Source organism: Centruroides sculpturatus, unplaced genomic scaffold, assembly GCF_000671375.1.
Source record: "Centruroides sculpturatus isolate CEXI.00-Female unplaced genomic scaffold, Cexi_2.0 scaffold1549, whole genome shotgun sequence".
Taxonomy (NCBI): Eukaryota; Metazoa; Arthropoda; class Arachnida; order Scorpiones; family Buthidae; genus Centruroides; species Centruroides sculpturatus.
Window position 1 is genome coordinate 134452 of NW_019385872.1, and position 19956 is coordinate 154407.

Here is a 19956-nt window from a genome sequence, read left to right on the forward strand (position 1 = left end):
ATTATTTTCGTTTATATTTTCAGAATAGGCTAGAAGTCATGAATTTTCTGTTGTTGTTGATAATGGAATTTGGAACTAACTTGGGAATTAGGAAAAGGGGAGGAGGGACATGTGCCTCAATGTACTCCCCTGTTCGATACCCTAAGCACGTACTTATTTTGCTTAATGGTTAATCCAGCCATGCCTAGAAGGGTGGCAATAGTGTCTTGAAGGGATAAAATATTTGCAATTTAAGATTTAACAATAAAAAAATTGAATCGACTGATTTATTTTTGATTTCTAACAAGATCTATAATTAGTAGGTCACGTGTACAGATATCATATTCATATTACATAACATTCCTACGTATTTTTATGATTCTTAATCCGAGATAAATTATTTATCTATTCAGTAAACGAAAAAATTACGAAAATTTCTGAAAATAAAATAAGAAAAACAAGGTAATTCGTGATCATCCATTCCATCAATTACATAATCGTTTTCGGTTGTAATCAAAGATTTTATTTCTGTTTAAACAAATTTCAATTTATTACAAAACCAGCGAATCATTACATTAAAATGCTTATTTCTCTATATTTATTTTACATCTAATAAATATATTAATAATATTAAAGCAGCGCAAAGTCTAATTAGTAGGACATGTGATCAATGCTTTCTCTTAAAATACATTATAGAAATGTATTTCCAAATTGGTAGACCACCAATTGTATCTGAATTCAACATAATAGAGAAATATAAGGAATCACCAATTAAAATAAGAGAGAAAAAAACCTAACTTATATATAATGTACCGGTAAATGCCGCCGTGTTAAATGATAAATGATAACATCTATGATTTAATATAATCGCGAAGCACATTTTTTTAAGCAATATTCATTCTCAGTGTTCATAAAAATATCAAAATATTGGGCTTATGAGGATTAATTATTATAGACGTTTTGCGATGAGATCAGTGTGTTTATGAGCAGCGACACGTGGTCTCGAGGGGTCAATGAATGTCTCAATGAATACCACGTGACACGCTGTATTAGTACTCAAGTAACTCAGGACTAATTTAACACACATTGATGAATATGAAGAATAGCCCAAAAGACAAATTACTACCTTATACACACATTTCATTATATATTTTATAAACATTCAAAATTAGTTTTGATTTCTGAAATTAATTCTTTTTTAAATCATGAATTCAAATGTTACTCAATACAAAATAAATTAAGTACAAAACACAATTAAATTTTAATCTTAATTGAATTCTATTCTATTAAATTGATTAATTAAAAGTAAATTGAATAAACTTCGTTCTGATTAACTTTTTAAAAAGAATTAATTATTATTCAGCGAAATACTTATAAAAATAAGATTAGGTTGATAGTGTGTTAACGATAAAAACTAGCCAAACTTCCAGAGGTGATATACAGGGCCGTAGATACCTTGTAAGGGTCCAGATATAGAGCCATTTTTAAAAAAATAAAATATATAGAATTTTCTTTAGTAATTAAAAAGTCTTAAAGTTTTTTTTTTGTTAGTAAAAGCAACATTAATTCTGTAGGATTGGGAACCACTGAGGACCCGAGTTTTCTTCGTGCATGGAGAAAATCCCTGGCTATCCTCCCCTCTCCACACACGTGGAGATAGAACATCAAGAAACAAGTGTAATTAGGAAAAACTAGTGTCCCGAGATGCTCAGTTTAGGAGATAATTTTGTAGCACTTTAATCCCTCCATTTAGTATATTATTTGGTTTAATCGAAACTCTTGTGGCTCCCTTGAAGTCTGACATTTTTATTTCAATGGTTTTTTTGTAGTATGTGTATTCTTCGAGTTATTCCAGTAGATTCATTACCAACTTAAAAAGAAAACCTCCCTTCTACAAACATACTTGGGAATATTTTTTCTCTTTCCTTAATGATTTTTATGATGATGATGAGATAGTCAAATGGCCTCCCTGGGGATCCGGAGTCAAATCTAGGTGAGTTTACGTGAGGGGTCCGTTTCGGATATGTCCCTCATCATCTTCCGGGTACTTGTGCTACATAAATTTTTTTTGTGTTGTTTTGTGCATAAATGTTCGCTGATTTCTTAGACTTTTCTGCTCATTCCTGTTTATGCTAAACCAAGTACCGTTTTGTACTAATTAAACGACCTTTCACTTTGTAATTTGACTTTTTTGTAACAACGTGAAAGTCCAATTACAAAGTCATGTTTAATCACTGGATTTGATGAAGCCACTGAAGCGCATCTGCTGTTAAAATGAACACAGCGGCTGATAAGCGGCATCAAAAATGTGACATGGGTCCAATAGACCCACATCATCAGTTAAGGGTTTTAATAGTCTGTGCATGATCACTTTCCTATAAATGCCGATTTAAAAGTTATAGAATATGTACGGCCTTTCCTAAGAATTCTGTATATTAATTGCATTGTCCAGTAAATTTCATATCATTTTCCCTTAAGGGTTTCGATTTTTCACTTAAGCTTTTTTTTAATAATTAGTTTATGGAGCAAGATCTTTCTCCTAGAATTACGGGCCACTGGATCTTTTGAGACGAATGCCTTCAGATTCAAATTTTACAATCTGTAAATTCCTTGGCGGGTGGTTAATTAAGATGGGGATCTGGGATAGAATCCAGACGGGTCGAAAAATCCCAAGAACTTTATGATAATCCATCGAGATATGTCGGGTCCCATCCATCCCTGCCCGGTCGTTCCAGTATGGGACTGGCCAATCCACAATGGGCTCACTAAAAAAGGGTAATTTTAGTGCCCACAGGGAAGAGAGTCAAGAAGTAAGCCTATAAAATCCTCTATCTGATTATGTTCATGAAAATAATTTATATTGGTTTCTGATCAACCAATAATGCTGAAGATAATTGCCCAATTCAAATTCATTACGTGTACAGCACTATCCTATCGCTTTGCCAAGCGTTGACGTTTTTTGAGGTTGGATTACAATTGAAAATTGGCTAAAATTTCTTTTTTATATACTGTATTAAAATTATTATTAAAAAAAAAACCCTTAAATTTCATTTCATTAATCTTTGGTAGATGAAATTTGATATCTCTTTGTCTGCTGGAGTGCAAAATTTGGGTTTGGTTTGGTTTATTGAATGGGACATGTGGGCAATCTGCAACTGGGATGCCTCCCGGTAGGTATGTCTATGGGAAACTGGCCCGTTTAGGTGTTACTAACATGAAGAAAATCTGCAAAACTCCACGTGACTGGCCCATTGGCCAGGCGCGAACCCACAACCACCAGCATTCAGTGGTTTTATTTTTATGTTCCTTCTTCAATTTTAAATGCTATTAAAGTTATTCAAATGAATCTAGTTACACATACTATTTAATTGTTACATGATATACAATAAACCCAATAAATATTACTAATTATTAATTTTAATGTGAGATGGTGACTTAACCTTTAGTCAAAATTGCTTCATATCTTATAATTAACCTCACTGTAGCCCGATAAGAAGTATTTGATTACCATTTAATTATTTAAATAAAAACAAAATACTTATAAATCTTTTTCTTATCAACCTATGTTACTTCTCTTACATTTTTCTTTCCACAGCTGGCTGTTTGCACAGCCAGCTGTACAAAGGTCTTCCTTTTTTTGTGGATTTCCCTTCAACTTCTCCTTTATGAAGTGTGGCATAATCTGAATATCTCAAAAAAAAAAGTCTAATCATACCAAATACTTTAATTTTCATTCTATCCATTTCTTATAGTAAAATGTGGATAAATATATATCACAATTAATATAATACATAAAACATGACTCAATTTATCACTTGAAATGGAACATCAACTATGAAGATAAGAGTTTATTATATTATGTAGAAAAATTTTTTAACAATTAAATTTACATAATCATTTTTAACACAGTTTTGCCAAAATTGCAATATTGCATTTTGGAATACAAAAAACTTCATTTTGTGAATCTGTTTTCAAAAATATGTTTTTGAAATATGATATTTTTTTATTATGATTAAAAATGTAATTTAAATATCTATATTCTAATTCTTTACTCATCTCTTGACTTGTTCTACCTGAATTTTTATAATTGATGAATTTAAACATATTCACACAAATGTCCACATCCAGTGGGACACTCTCGATGGTTTTGAAACCATTTCTCCATGTGTTTCTGATGCCCACCATGACAACAACCTTGACACCAAACATAGAGGCCTCTCACTATCTGGTGACTGAAAACAAAAAATTTACAATTACATTCCTGTTGATCAAAACTTTGATAAAATTACAAATACTTGCCATATGCTACAAGGTGCCGGCATGATGTTGCAGCGAGTGCACTCCCAACCGACGTGTCCCAAAGGCTGACGGCATTTCCCGCAGAGAGAACGTATTGTCGTAGACTGCTGGTTTAGTGTATTGATTGCCGACAGACTACTTAAATTGATTACTTCATTTGCAATATTCCACAGTTTGAATCGACTAAGAAGTTCTATCAAACATAGTTAAAATGATTACTTAAATTGTTATTAATTTAAAAATTGTCAATTTAATCAAATTAATCTCAAAATATTGTTTAAATTCATGATTTGAAACATATGTGTAAACAAATGCGAGATATACAAGTCAATAATACCGATAATTCAAACTTATAAAAACATTTGCTCTGATATACAGGTATGTTACACTTAACATCATAGTTTATATTGAAACTAAATATACAATGAAACATTTTACAACATAAACAAAATAGGTTTTTCTGCCCATTCAAGAAATAAGACAATTCAAATGTTACGTTTTATATGTTCTCATGATATGCATCATCTGACAAATTGTAAGCCATCATAATAAGCACATTTAAAAATTAAAATGTTTGGAAAATATGTCATTTCTGTCTGATTATTTATATAAATATTTTTTAAATATGCAAATACAAAAATTATGTTATTTTTTATTAGGTGAAAGTTATATAAGTAACACACACACATATATAAAAAAAACTGTGGATTAATAACCAAAACTATAGCTTATCAAATCATGCTATGAAGCACCCTCAAATATGTCTTCCATCATGACTACATACATACAACTACACACTACAAATATTTGAATTTTTAAACATCAAAAATATCTGCAAAGCACTTTGGACAAAAAGCTCAAACATGTATCTGTTCATTTTTGATGTAGTTTAACTATGTCCAAGCTGATCAAAATTAATGGATGTCCTGTAAGAGGAACAAACTCAAAATGACAAATCCTCTCTTCACAAAGTTTACTCCTTAATATGCAATTCCTAACAGTTATAATTGAAATTCTCACAAAATAAAACTTAGTAGAGTTGGTGTAAGGAACCAAGTCTGAGCTTTATTTTTATTTTACTTTTATTTTGCTTTCATTATATTTTGTTTGGGGCTTATGTTTAGTTAAGACGAAGGTTTCCTCACCATTCACCTTAGTAACTTAAAAATAGAAGAAAAACCAACTCACCAACGAAAGAAAAGCGCCGTAGAAAAACTCGCGCACACTTGTGCTTCCCAAGCGGAAAAAAGTAAGTCCGCACCGAGAAAAAGGGGGGGGAAGACCCCACAACCCAGTTAGGAATCGCTAAACCTTAAAAGAATAAAGCATCCCGATAATTGTTAAAAAGAATAATGTAAAAGGTTAGCGAAGTATTGTCGGAAAATAATCTGCCAGATAAACAAGAAAAATTTAATGTTACAGATAAGTATGTAAATGAGGAGAGTGAGCTCATTCAGAATTGTGACGTCACCTCACACTATAAAGCCTCTAACTCAAGTGAAAACGAACGAGGTGAATTCCTGATAGCAACGAGCTTTGGTGAGCTTCGTAGCAGTGAACGAGAGAGGTGTCCGATAGGATTTTGAAGTTATTCGATTTGTGGATCGACGATTATAGAAAGTCTTGAGAGTTTGAGGAAATAGGTTCCTAGTATATTGAGGTGACGATTAGGATCTTTAATTTATAAGAATTATTGTTTATAAGTTAATTCTTTGATTTTGTCGAATTCCAAAGGGGAATAGAATTAAGTTAGAAATAGATTGATTTGAGTTTGTCGGATTGATTCTTGTTGAATTTCATTGAATAAATTATTGTTTGATTTTTACTAAATACTGTATATAGTTTATTACTAGAAGTTTAATTAAATATTTGATTTTGTTATTGACAAACTTTGTCATTATTTAATTCGGTGCACGCTTAAAGTCCAGGCCTGGCACACTAACGCGAATCCGCGTAAAGTACCCGTTAGGGAACGGCTATTTCCGGCACACAGTAGTGTCGATAATCGTTGGAAAGTCGGGAAAAATAATATAGTACTTTACATTGCATACTAAAATAATTATTATTTTTTAAATTATTTTCATTCTTGAAAATAAAGTCAACTCTCTTCTTTTCTTCACTATAGTAGGAATGATGAATAACTAAGGCATAGAGATTCAATAGCAACAAGCAAAGGTCTATATGGACCAGAAGTACAAGTAAATAGCAGAGCATCATCAAATTAGTAGGAAAGGTTTCACAGAAACACACATAGAAGGCAGGAAAAACTATGCACAATTTCATCATTTATACATGAGCAAATACATGTTCTCATATATAAAAGATGGTTGTAACATGATGCTGCTCTGCAGATACTCAAGTGATAATGCACAATATAAGTATTGTTACAATATAAACAATTGTTGATCATAAGATAGTCTTTGAAGACTATCAGGTCAAGAGAAGATTATGGCAAGCTATAAGAATGAAAACATTGTGAGATGATGCAGAAAAATGATAATTAGAAGTAAATATAATTAAGAAGTATTTGTTATGATTGTAAACAATAATTTATTTATTTTTGAGTTGTTGTATATGGGGATGGTCATCTCAAGTCTAAATGGATTTTACTGATTGTATTCAAAATAAATAAAATAATTCTAATTTATTTTACTGTATTTATTTATTTAACAGAAATTATTAAAATCTTTTCATTATCTAAAATACTTTTAAAAAATGATTGTCCAGAATTAAGAAGATTGAGTTTAGATTGCACTCTTAAGTTTGTGATTGGAAACACAAGAAAAAAATTGTATCTTACATTCAAAGTAATATAGTATACAATGCACTCTTGTTAATTCTAAATTAATTATTGTACAAGATTGTTTAGATTAGTGGAATTATTACTTAGGTTTTATAGGAAAAAGTTTATTTATAGTTTCTTTTTTCTTTAAAAAAACAAAATATAAAAATTAATAAAAGATATTTTACCTATATAAGAAATTATCCAATTTTCAACCAGAGTTTCATTGATGCATCCATCCAATCTATTTCCTAATACTAATAAAATGGACACAGCCATCTGTACATCTCCCTAAAAAAATTAAATATATTAACATCTTATGAAAACAAACATTCTTAGAAATTCTGTTTTTAATAATAAGGTGCATCCCAAATAATTATCAACATATGTTGTTAGGCTGCAATTTAAAAAAATTATAGACCTATAAATTCCCACTGTCAGTCTATCTAACACCATTCTTTAATCTCAAGAATGGTGTTAGATAGAGGAAAGTCAAGATCAAATATGGAAAGATTGAGGCAGGAGGTCCCAATTAACTATATACAAACTAATGGTGTAGACAGGAAGTCACGATTTCAAGTCAAATATTTTCTCCACAATGGAGTTAGATGACCAGTACAACTCTATTGTTATCAGGAAAAGTATGATGTACAGGGGCAAGACACTACTAATTTGAGATCGAGAGTATATATTTTAAATTAAATAAATTAAAAATATGAGTAAAAATTGCAGCCAGGCAATGTGATAATGTCACAATCATTTTTGCTCATTTTAAAATTAAAAAAACTATCAGTTATATTAACTAGATAAAAACCAATGTTGTTTTTAATCATGTTTATCACATGAATTAAATGCTACAAAGTTGTAAATTCCATTTTTTTTTTTTAATTGGCAAAGTGAAATTTTTACCTACCCAAAAAATTATCAACTGTTTCCAAAAAACACCTTGTAGGAAATGTAAATCAGTTTGCATATTCGTATTACTTCTGTGTAAGCATATAAAAATATTTGATACATTTGAAGATTGAAAAGTTGTTTGTTACTATGGATAAAAAGTGCAATTTAAGTGACTGAAAAAGGCAAAATTGATGGCTGGACAGTTGAAAGCATTTCCCAAACTGAAACTGTTGAAGATTAAATGAAGGTAAGTCAACAATAAGCAAATTTTTTGTAGCATTTAATTCATATAATAAACATAGTTAAAAACAACATTGGTTGTTTTTATCTAGTTAAATTAATATAACTGACAGTTCTTTTTTAATTTTAAAACAACATATGTTGATAATTATTTGGAATGCACTTTAAATCATTACCAATTATGAACTTATTATAAATAAATAAATAAATAGAAATTATATTTCTATTTATTTATTTATTTATAATAAATAATACAGTTAACTCTAATTTTGAAAGATTAAAATTTATATAAGAATATAAATCAAATTTCATTTTTGTTTGTTAACAATTAGCTGAAATATGTCATGTAATTATTGAAAATGAAAAATAAAAATTCTTGCATGCCATTTATATTACTTGAATGTCAATTAATGTGGGTTTTATTAATTAATTTGATTTAAATGTTGAATTTAAATCAAACTGCAGTGCACACCAAAGAACAGTAGTAGTATCTTTCCTGCTTGCACAGTGAAATCTAATTTAAATAACATCATCAATGATGTGGGTGATCTCAGCACCACCAACAACCTAAACAATCAATGATAAGACAACTGTCATTGATTGTTCAGGCCAAATTTCCATTAATTAAACTTTTAACAATTAAAACAAATTTGTTGAATTATTACTTTGATATTGCAATGTAAATGATATTCTGTCAAGATCTGTATAATTTTACAGTATATTAGATTGAACCTATGCATCAAATTTATGCAAAAACAGAAATAAAAATTTAGAAATAATTTTCCATTCTTATAGTTTTGTTGAAAATGATATATAAATTCAAAAGTAATATTTATATTGTAATAAATTACAATGGAAAATAAATAATGAATATTTGTGTGCATACAAATAAATTTTAGTTTTCACAATGATTTTTTTTTTTTCAAAAATAATACATTAAATTCTTCTTTAAAATATTTTGTTGCCACACTAATCATTAATGTTATTTAAGTTATTAATATTATTATTCCAATAACATGGAATATAGTTTAAAAAATTGTTATACTTTATTACACAAAGCAAAATTTATTGTTTAAACAAAACAAAAACATACAACAGAATTCAAAAAATTTAAAGAAACATATGCATCTTTAAAATTTATTTAAATTACAGCCCCAAGATATTTCTATAAACAGTTAATGAGAGAGATTTACAAAAGAATCATAGTGATTACTTTTGACATTTAGAATTCCACTCTATTATTTACTTTTCTGCCTAAATTTTTTTAGAAGAATGAGATGAAAAGTCAAATTCAACAGTATTCAAATTCAAACTTTTAACAATTTATAATATTAAAAGTTATGATTATAATAAAACCATATTGCTGATTTATTCAGACTCCTTAGCATCATATTTGTAACTATTTTGTCAAAATATAACTTGTTTATTAAATTTTTATATTATTATTATGGTTATTTTTATTATGAATCTTTCTAATGTTTAGTTAGTTTTATATAGTTTCCAATAAACAATGTTAACTGTGATATGTTCATTAATTTCCATAATAGTAATACAATGTTGTTCCTTTAGTAAAATATATTTTTCATTACAAATATGTTTATCAATACAATTATTACTTAAATATTCTTTGGAAACTGCTGTTAAATTTAATTTTGTAGATTTGCTTGTTTTCTGCAATTTATGAGCTAAAGAAAGTATATTTAGCTAGAAAATATTTAGATTATGTTGTGTAATTTGTTGGAAAATTGGTTTTGTTATATATTGTTTTGCTTAATGTCACAGTTTCCAAGAATCTATCAACAATGTTAAGTGAAAACTCACTATACTAAAATTAAATAAAGAAACAAAAATTAATTTAAAACTCAAAGCCAATGAACAAAAGCCACAATTAAAACAATGAACGTTAATAACTAGTTTTGCCAAATCATCTGGCCTGTCTTCACAATCATCAGAGATGATTGGTTGAGTCTGTTAATGACAATCATCATCATTTTAATTTTTAGGTTTGTGTGCATTGGTTTTTACTGTGAAAGCTGTGGAATCTATAGCAGTACAATTATATTACCTTAAAATGTCAAAAATTATTTCAAGTGAAAGTTAAAATATCATTTAATTATCAGAAAATAATAATAAAAACCTTACCTGATTAGCATAAAAATGTAATGCATCAATAACTGTTTCTTCAAAATTCCAGAAAGGAAAAGAAGGTACCGAATATATTGTTATAACAGAAGAATGTTTATTTATATCACTACTTCCAATAAAGTTATCTATTTTAGTCTCATCTTCACTATCTGAAGTTGGAGAACTTGGTGCGTTAGTTATTTCAGGTGGAGGGGAACAATCTTTGATGGGATGCCGAGGATGAAAAACTTCGTGAGGTAGAGTCCAATCTTGTAAATTGTCTATTGTATTCATTGTATTATAATCTAAACCAATTAAATTGTCCATCGTTCCATCTCCAAAAAAGAAATCTTGAGTGGATGCCATTCCACTTGCTATATTGGTTAAGGTATTTTCGTGGTCGGTTTCAGAAGATTGTGAATCATCCTCAGTAGGTCCCGATATGTCAGCAATGCTACGATCTGCAGCATTATGTGCAGAAGTACCCGCATTGCTAACAAGACGAGTGGTATTCTTATTACCACTCTGATGTCTGTTTCTAAGATTGTTTCCACTATTATGTCTACTAGAACGATTATTATTTCCATCATCTATGACTATAATATATATAAATTTTGAAATTTTTAGAACTATCAATAAATTTTAACTATTTTATTACATTAAAATTTTTGCATACCTCTATCAACTTCATTTCTCAGAGATTCTGATGTAATTCCAATTCCTGTCGATGCCTGAGAATAATCTGGCACAAATGATGATCCACTGTTATATAATATTTTCAGAATTTGCCATGTTTGACTAATATGAAATCGGCATAATTTCGATGCTACTTCAGCATTATGGTCGCACAATTCTTCAATGGGTTTGCCTGACAATTTATATTTACGGGCACTTTCAACAAACCAATCCATTGACAAAAACTATTTTAGAAAAATTTCTCTCTTAATTATTATTGTAAAAGGCAAGAAAAAAAAATTAAATTATCTGTCAAAAATATTTAATTTGAAGACTAACATGTTATTAATATGACTTCACAGTTCTTACTTTCTTTGCTTAAGTTTGAACTAATAAAGTAAACAAGTTTTCACTCTCATCAAGTCAGAAATACTTTTAATCTTGAATATTTCGGCAAATTGAAAAACCTCTTAATCTTGAAAATCCAAAAATTTAGATCTGTTCCAAAACTACTGAGATCTATGGACCTTTTAAAGGTTTGTGGGCACTCCAAATATATGCATAAGTCTATATATATGTTAACATGCATATGCTAACATATGTTAACATGCATATGCATATTGTGTGTTGAATGCACACGATGAGAGAAACACAGTGGCATAGATATGCCACTGTGTTTCTCTCATGTGTTTCTGTGTTTGATATGGCAGATAGGACTCGTGTCCTGGATCCACTGAGCAGTTTCTAATACAATTTGACAAACTATCCTTTAATAATAAAAGAAAACTTTTTCATAAATTTATTAAAAAGAATAAAAATCATTTTAAAATGTACTCACTAACAATGCCAAACTTAGATTAAGAATAAGCTACACTGTCTTTCAATATTAAAAACTTTTCAAGTAAATGACTTTAATGCCAAAAAGACAATGTAGTTTATTCTTAAAAAATATCTTAATAGTTCATTGGCTACATCCTTTAAAAAAAAAAGAAAAAGAAAAAAGATGTGAGAACTGATTAGTTACAGATGCGATGGCAGTGGCCTCATCTGATGGCAAGATTTTTAATAATTCTGCTGATGTGGTAAGACATCTAGTTAATATAACTCCAAGATTGAGAATCATTTTGACATAAGTAACTAGATGATTAGATATGAGGAACAGATACATAGTAGGATTACATACTAGTGCTTAGCACATAGCCATGGACTTAGCTAGATTAATTTTAATGTTAAGAGACTCAAGAATATTAGTTAATAACTGTTTTATAAGCACTTATTTTTATGTAGTGCCATAATTTGTTAATTAAAAGATTAATAAGTATGACTTGTATTTTTCAGCTGGTATTACAGTAAAGTTATCTAAAAAGTAGACCCATCCATACTGTAATATCATGGTATGGGATGGGCATCAAATGTTTGAAAAGGGGTGAAATTTCCATTCTTTCCATAGATATATCACTGCACTTGTATACGCACTAATCATATCAAAAATAAGTAATGCTCTAAGACAACACTCATTATGATTCTATCAGCATCTTGCTAGAAAAATAAATGCACGTTACTAGATACAATCTAAACGTTTTGTGGGTCCTCTCAAACTGGTCAGAAGGATCCAAGTTTGGGAAATGCTAATTTAGGTAAGTTTAAATCCAATATTACAATTTCTAAATGTAACTGTGATATTGTTATACAGAATATCACAATACTATACCATATTAAAATATTTTTTCTTAATATACTTATATATCAAAATATTTGAAGATGTCTGTTCAAGAAGAATGTAAGTCATAGATTTGTGTTTCAAGATATACAAAAAAAATACTGTGCTACCATCAAAGTATTTGACTTTGAATGCTTGTGACAGCTCACAATTAAGCATTTAAGTATATTCCTATTGTATGAACAATGGGGATGCATGCACAATGAACAAAATCACTGATAACTCAAAACCTGACTGGTTTTGTGGAATTAGCTCTCTCTTGAACTGACCTCTTCACTTAAAATATTTTAAATAGACTATTGTTACCTCATTTTTACTATTTTTGAAATATAACATTGAACTGAGGGCAGATCGAAACTGATCAGCTGGATTTGGAACTTTACGGAAAAATACAGGTAACTTAGTAGAAGAATAATTAGATCCTTTAATCGAGGCACTGCCATCATCAATAATTCTTTCACTTGCAGCAAATGAAATGTCACCAAAATTATTTATGTCAAGACCAATGGGTGTAGCTTGATCTGCTGGTCTTTTAGCATCTCTAAAAACATGCTGATAAAGAGTACAGTCTTTACTTGTAGAAAGAAGTATTTGTGGATCTTGCCGCCAAACAAAACCTGTAAATATATAAACAATCCATAAACCTGTAATGCCAAATGAAAATATGCACTGTGTAAATTAATTTTGTCATCATTAAACCATAAGTAGAAAATATACTAGTATAAAAATATTAACACAGCATATTAATATTTACATTATAACTGACATATTATCATCAAACTATGTTTTTACAATAGTATAAAATACAATTAATATAAAACATAAAAATAATATACTTAATATATTAATTTTACAATTAGTTTAAGATGCAAATTGTTTAGATAATCTAAATATATAAAATTACATGTCCTGACTGACTGACTGATTGATTCATCATCGCCCAGAGCAAACCACTAAACCTGAATAGGTGAAATTTGGTACACAGTTAGGGTACATCATGAAAATGCCCATTAAGAAGAGATTTTTTGAAATTCCCCGACAGGGAGAGGGAGAGGATTAAGGCTTAACCTGAAGAATGGCTTCTACTGTACTATTTTAGATGCGAATTTTTGTTTTTATAGTAACAACTAATGATTGAGAATCTTAGTGAAGTACCAAGAGAGGGTTATTTCTATCAAACTGCAAATTCCACGTGGGTGAAGCCACGGGTAACAGCTAGTTTCATATATTACAGAAAGCATCTTGTTATGTATGTTTTAATAATGAAGTTTAATTATTAATACACTTGGGACTTGATAGAACATAGTATCATTTACAATGAAGTAAGAAAGCTGGATCCCAATTTTGATATCATGCTTTTTGTGTGTAATTTTGTCTTGCACTTCAATCAAATTAGTTTTGTTATGCATCTTTAATGCCTTAAAGTTCAATATTTCAGTAGAGTCTTCACATGTACACATATCCAAAACTTAAGGATGAACACAATTGCTAACAGTGATAGCTAGACAAAGTTATTTGGAGACAGGACTGTCATAATGTTAAAAGTGTTGCAATGCAGTTTAAGATAGACATATTCCATACTGACAGCTCTCTCTGCCTAGGTATTGGTAAAGAATTTCCATCTGTTCAACACCTATGTCCAACTGTTATGTATCTACTTCACCAAAGACTTAATTTTATTGTTTTGATTTGTAAAATCCTATATAAGTTGTCGTGTATTACCCTGTGTTTTAAACTATTCGTGTGTTGAGCAATCAGTTGCTGGTTTCCATCTACCTGTCAAATTGCAATAGAACATGGACTCATTTATAATGTGGGTCAATATTTCAGATCCCGAGACTAATGTTACATTGAGTCCCAAATGCAATAAAAATTTGATAATTTTTTTAAAGTTTTCAAACTTAAAATAGTTACTAACTCATAAATTAATCACCAACATTTATATTTACATCAAAATAACTTAATACAATCAATTTTTACATTAAGCATTTTACTTTACACTACAGTGTACCTTAGAAGGTATAAAACATGTATTTTAACTGTTTTAATGTTTAACATCTCACTAAATTTTAGAACAAATTCAAAATTATCATCAGCATTTGAATACATACATCACAACTGCAATTTAACTCAATGTACTTTAATGAATTAAAAAGATCATTGTTCAGTAGTAGGTTTAAGTTATCAACAAAATCTATATAATAATCAAGAAAGATATGGATATCATTTTGAGATTGCATAAAAGACTTTACAAAATGTTAATTTCAAATATAATTTTTGTATTTATTCTAAAAAGTTGAAGCTTTACCTTAAGTGTTTTACAATAAAAATTAAAGAAAAATATAATAAAGTATTTAAAGAATGTGAAGAGAGATATTTTCTTTATCTTTCTCAATTCACATTATTTTTAATATATTTTTTTAATAATTTAAAATTTTTAAAAATAATAATTAAAAATTTATTTAAATTAAAAATTCTTTGTATTAGAAATAATACAAAATTGAAGTATTTTTGGTATATTCCAGGCATAAAATCAGCAGCCGGATGGCCGAGCGGTCAAGGTGGCAGCCTACCGCTCTGGGGGAACCGGGTTCGAATCCGAACGGGTCGAAAACTCCCCAGGAATTTTTCGGGGGGTGGTCCGTTCGGATATGTCGGGCCCCGTCCCTCACCACCCGGCAGCCCCCTTGTGGGCCTGGCCGAACCCATAATGGGCTTGCAAAAAAAAAAGGCCCTCTTAGTGCCCACAGGGCGGAAAGAATTAAAAAATAAAAAATAAAAAAAGGCATAAAATCAAAGTAAGACTTTAGTAAATTTCATGCACTATGAACTGAAGCTCAATAAAGTAAGAAATATACCTGTAGTCACATCCTTATGCTCACTAAATGCTGCAAAAGGAATATAAGGTCTTCGTATATCCCAGACATTTACATCAAAATCTAATAACAGACTACTGCTAGCAATATTAAATTTCTTTTGTGGTCTCCATTTAACATGCACAACAGATGCAATTGTTTGTATACAATAATCTAAAACTGGTTTTGCACTTAAATCCCAAACCTACAGAATAATAAAATCAATTAGAATATTTAAAAATACTTATAACAATTAATTTAAATACTGATTATCTTAAACCTTAATAGATTTATCTCTTCCAGCTGTTGCCAACCATTTTTTCTCTTCTGGATGCCAATCGCACGTAAATATGGGTCCATTATGTGCCGTAAACTGCCTGTCATAACGATCTGACCTACGTAGATCCCAAATCTGAACATTACCATTTTCTTGAACAGCAGCAAAAAAGAAGTAGTGATGTGGAGTAAACTGTACATCTCTAACACTTTCTGACTGACTATATACATAAAAATAAAATATAATTTTATTAGAAATTAGAACTGATTTTATTTGAATATTTTACAAATATTCACTAACACGTATTAGTAAGATATAAGTAAGTATCCAATTCAAATAAATATAGTGAGTATAACATATTTATTTGAATTGGATACTGTACAACCTGATTTCAAATTCTCAAAACTAAAAATTTATTTTTGTCAAAGCTTTGAATTCAAAAAAGCAAACAGGTTTTTTAATTTTTATGTTTTGATAATTCTGCCTGAACCAAGGAGATGTAGCATATGTGATCATATGAAAATAATACTGATTAAAATGGAAGTGTGTCAAGATTAGGGAATGATGAACTAGCCCAAACAAGAATGTGAAAAACTTAGAGAAAGCTAAATGACAGATCTAAGAGTAAAAGGAAAAACTATATTTAAGTTGAAAAGTTGGAAAAGCTATAGAAGTTACAACATACACTGCACAACAATAAATGGAATTTTCAAGTTTGCAAATTGAGTGGAAAAAATTCTAACAAAGGATCATAATTTTGAAGGGGGGAAAACTTAGGCCAAAAGAAGATATGTAAATGTTAGATATATGAGCAGTCAATGTAATGTTTATTTAGCTCATATATGAAATGAGATAACAGTAATCAAATATCATATTTTAAAATTTTTAAGTGATCTTTTTGTAGAACTGTAAAAATCATTATTTGAAATTGAAAGAATGAAATTATAAATGACATGGGCAGTCAAAAGTTCCTGAAATTGTGGTACTTCACTGTAATGGTAAGACATATGGAAATACTTATCTAATCACCTTTGAAGTAGAAACCTTCAAGCATACACACATTTGTCCATATTGAGTCTGCCTCTGTTGAAAACATATTGGAAAGTTTATTTTGGAATATTCAAGAGTTCTGCTATCACATTCAATTTGATGTCCTCCATAGTTGTGGACTAATTTTCAGCATACGAAAAAGCCAAAAGTTACTCATAATGATATCTGGTGAGTACAATGTTTGGGTAAGTCTTTTGTCAGGAAGAAATTTCCGCACAAGAGATGAGTTGACTTGGTGCAGAAATTTCTTCCTCGCCACTTGTTGCACCATTTTCTGAAAAACTTGCATATAGAAATGACCAGTAACATACTGTCAAGGCAGTATGAATTCGTGGTGCACTACACCATCCACAGTCAAAGAATGCAATAAGTGCAACAGCCAAACTCCTAAATATTCCAAAAAAGCCTTCCAACAGTACTTCCAATATTGGTAGACTCAATGAGGCAAGTGTGCTGAAGGTCTACTTTAAAAATGATTAGGTAAGCATTTCTGTTCTCTTACCATTAGGGTGATATACCACAATTCCATGAACTTTTTGACTGCCCATGTCATTTTGCTGCAATTTGAAAAAATTATAGACCTATAAATTCCCACTATTGTCTGTCTGTCTTTCTTTTCTTAATTTCAAGAATGTAGTTAGATATATGAAAACTGAGACCAGAAATGGAAACTTTATGGGCTGGAGTCACTGATTAACTATATACAAACTTCTAATGCAAACTGGAAGTCATGTTATTTCAATTCAAAATTTTTACCCTGAAAGGAGTTAATAGATAATGGCATGATTCTATTGTTAAAGAAAAAGTATAATATACATGGGCAAGCTGCTACTAATTTGAAGTGGAGAGCTAATATTTTAAATTAAATAAATTAAAAAAATGATTAAAAATTGCAGCCTGGCATTGTGACAATGTCACAATAAATAATTGCTTGTTTATAATTTCATTCCTTCAATTTCAAATAATGATTTTTGCAGTTTTACAAAAAGATCACTTAAAAATTTAATCATATAATATTTGATTACTTTTATCTCATTTCATATATCAAACAAACATCACACTTTTACTAAGCTGCTTTTACTCTGATTTCCACTTTCAGACATATGTAGTAAATCTAATTTGTGTTTTGGTTATATTGTCAATATAATGAATTTATGCTTTTAATTTTATTATTTCTTATAAGGAAAGGCAACAAAAGAACCTAAAACCTAACTTCTAAATATTTTATGTATAAAGTAAAAGTTTATATGAAATTAAAGTTATATGTAATAATGAAAAATCCTTGATTAAACAGTTTCGGAAAAAGAAAACAATTTTAAGTTATATCAAATTTATATGCTCTGGTACAAACACATTCTTAAGTGTTTTTACCAATTTAAAGTCTGTACTTTTATTCTCGATCAGTGGACAAATTCCATTTGTAACATCTTATCTAGTTCTATTGAGTGCCTGGATAGTTTCCTATCAGTGCATTATATAAATGAGGGTTCTGTTAGTGCCAAACCTGGAGAGTACGCAGGCAATAAGTAACAAAAACACTGTTAATGACTCAAAAACCCGAAATAATTACTATATGTAATATGAAAATATCTATTTATTAGTCTACACCCGAATATTTACAAAAATGAAATAAGTTAGCAAAAGATTCAAAACTATAAAAAATTAATTTATCAAATCCAAATCAAATATGTACAATAAACTTTCCCAACAATTGGGGACTTAAAATTTGAATTATAACCATCTTATACTTAGGTTCACAAAACTGGCAAAAGAAAATTGAAATATAAAAATCCACAATTCAGTTTTATTAAATAAACTCGCCTAACCATCACCAAGAACTTTTGTCATCAATGGAACTTGAAAGCCTTTCTTTAACTTTGCTTGATCCTTAGCATCACATCACTCAATCTTGGCTTCATCATCATCTTATAATGTGGTTGTGGCGACATTACATGATTACACCAACTCAACCCTATTTAGGTACTTAAATGGCTAACATTTGATAATTCTAGTTATCTTCCTTAAGTCATGTCATTGTCCTTACATTTAATTATTTATAAATTTTGTGGTTTATTTTGGGTAACAATTTCGGTCAGGAGATCATTCTTTTAACTTCCTGAGGAAGTCTTCTCCCCAAGATGTTGCTTCTGAGTTCAATGATGTAATAGGTTGCCACCAGTAGATATCATTGTAAAGTGAGTTTTACTGCTGTATATCAGCATTAAAACACTTTTTATTAACACAAGCACTTTCAACTTTTTCATGCAAATTTATCTCTATATGCAGGTTTATAATTTTTATTTATTTATTATTATGTTGGGTTTAGTGGGTTATACTCAGTTCACACCGGTGGCTGTGTACCATGCTGGACCAGAGTCAAGGCATAGCAACCAAAAACTAAAATTAAATAAGTATGTCAGGGTCTGTGTCTGTATTCAGGAATTTCCTAACAATATGGCATGTATTCAATATAGTGGCCTTCTATAGTGTGATGTATGTATTTCTATTCAATCGTAATGTCCCTAGGCTTTTGTGTAGTGTGTGTGGTATCATACCCACGGAGAGAACAACAGGTACAATAAGCATCCTTTCCATCCTCCACAGATGCCTTATTTCCTGGGCGAGTTCTGTGTACTTGCTAATTTTTTCTGTGCATGTGTTTTGTACATTGTGAGTGTTTGGAATGGATATGTCTATAATGTGTTTTATTGTGTTTGTCAATGAGTGTGATGTCTGGTCTGTTGTGGTAAATTGTTTTATCTATGATTATGGCTCTGTCGTAGTACAGTTTGTGCGTGTTGTTTTCCAATACTGTCTGTGGAATGTATTTGTAGTATGGTTTGTGATGTCTAATAATTTGTATTTCTTTGCAAGCTCTTGGTGTATTATATTTGCTACTTGATTATGTCTGTATAAATAATCTGTCTGTGCCAAGAGCTTGCAACCAGAAGTAATGTGTTGTATAGTTTCTGGCATGATGTGACATTTTCTGCATGTGTCATTTGTGAGTGTTGTATCTTTGAGTATGTGTTTTCTGTAGTTTTTAGTATTTATGACC

The 19956-nt window shown here is 29.8% G+C and overlaps 1 protein-coding gene across 1 annotated transcript in view; it reads right to left on the bottom strand.

Annotated features, from left to right (window-relative positions):
* Window positions 1-1296: 1296 nt before the first annotated feature.
* LOC111642662 (GATOR complex protein WDR24-like) overlaps window positions 1297-19956 on the bottom strand; it is a 34321-nt gene continuing 15661 nt past the window's right edge. Inside the window, exons 6-13 of the mRNA XM_023389032.1 lie at window positions 15852-16068; window positions 15575-15776; window positions 13023-13333; window positions 10998-11241; window positions 10340-10917; window positions 7249-7351; window positions 4279-4471; window positions 1297-4211 (exon numbers count right to left, since the gene is read on the bottom strand). Coding sequence (XP_023244800.1) covers window positions 4076-4211; window positions 4279-4471; window positions 7249-7351; window positions 10340-10917; window positions 10998-11241; window positions 13023-13333; window positions 15575-15776; window positions 15852-16068 — 1984 coding nt within the window. The 3' untranslated portion in view covers window positions 1297-4075. The remainder of the gene's footprint in view (window positions 4212-4278; window positions 4472-7248; window positions 7352-10339; window positions 10918-10997; window positions 11242-13022; window positions 13334-15574; window positions 15777-15851; window positions 16069-19956) is intronic.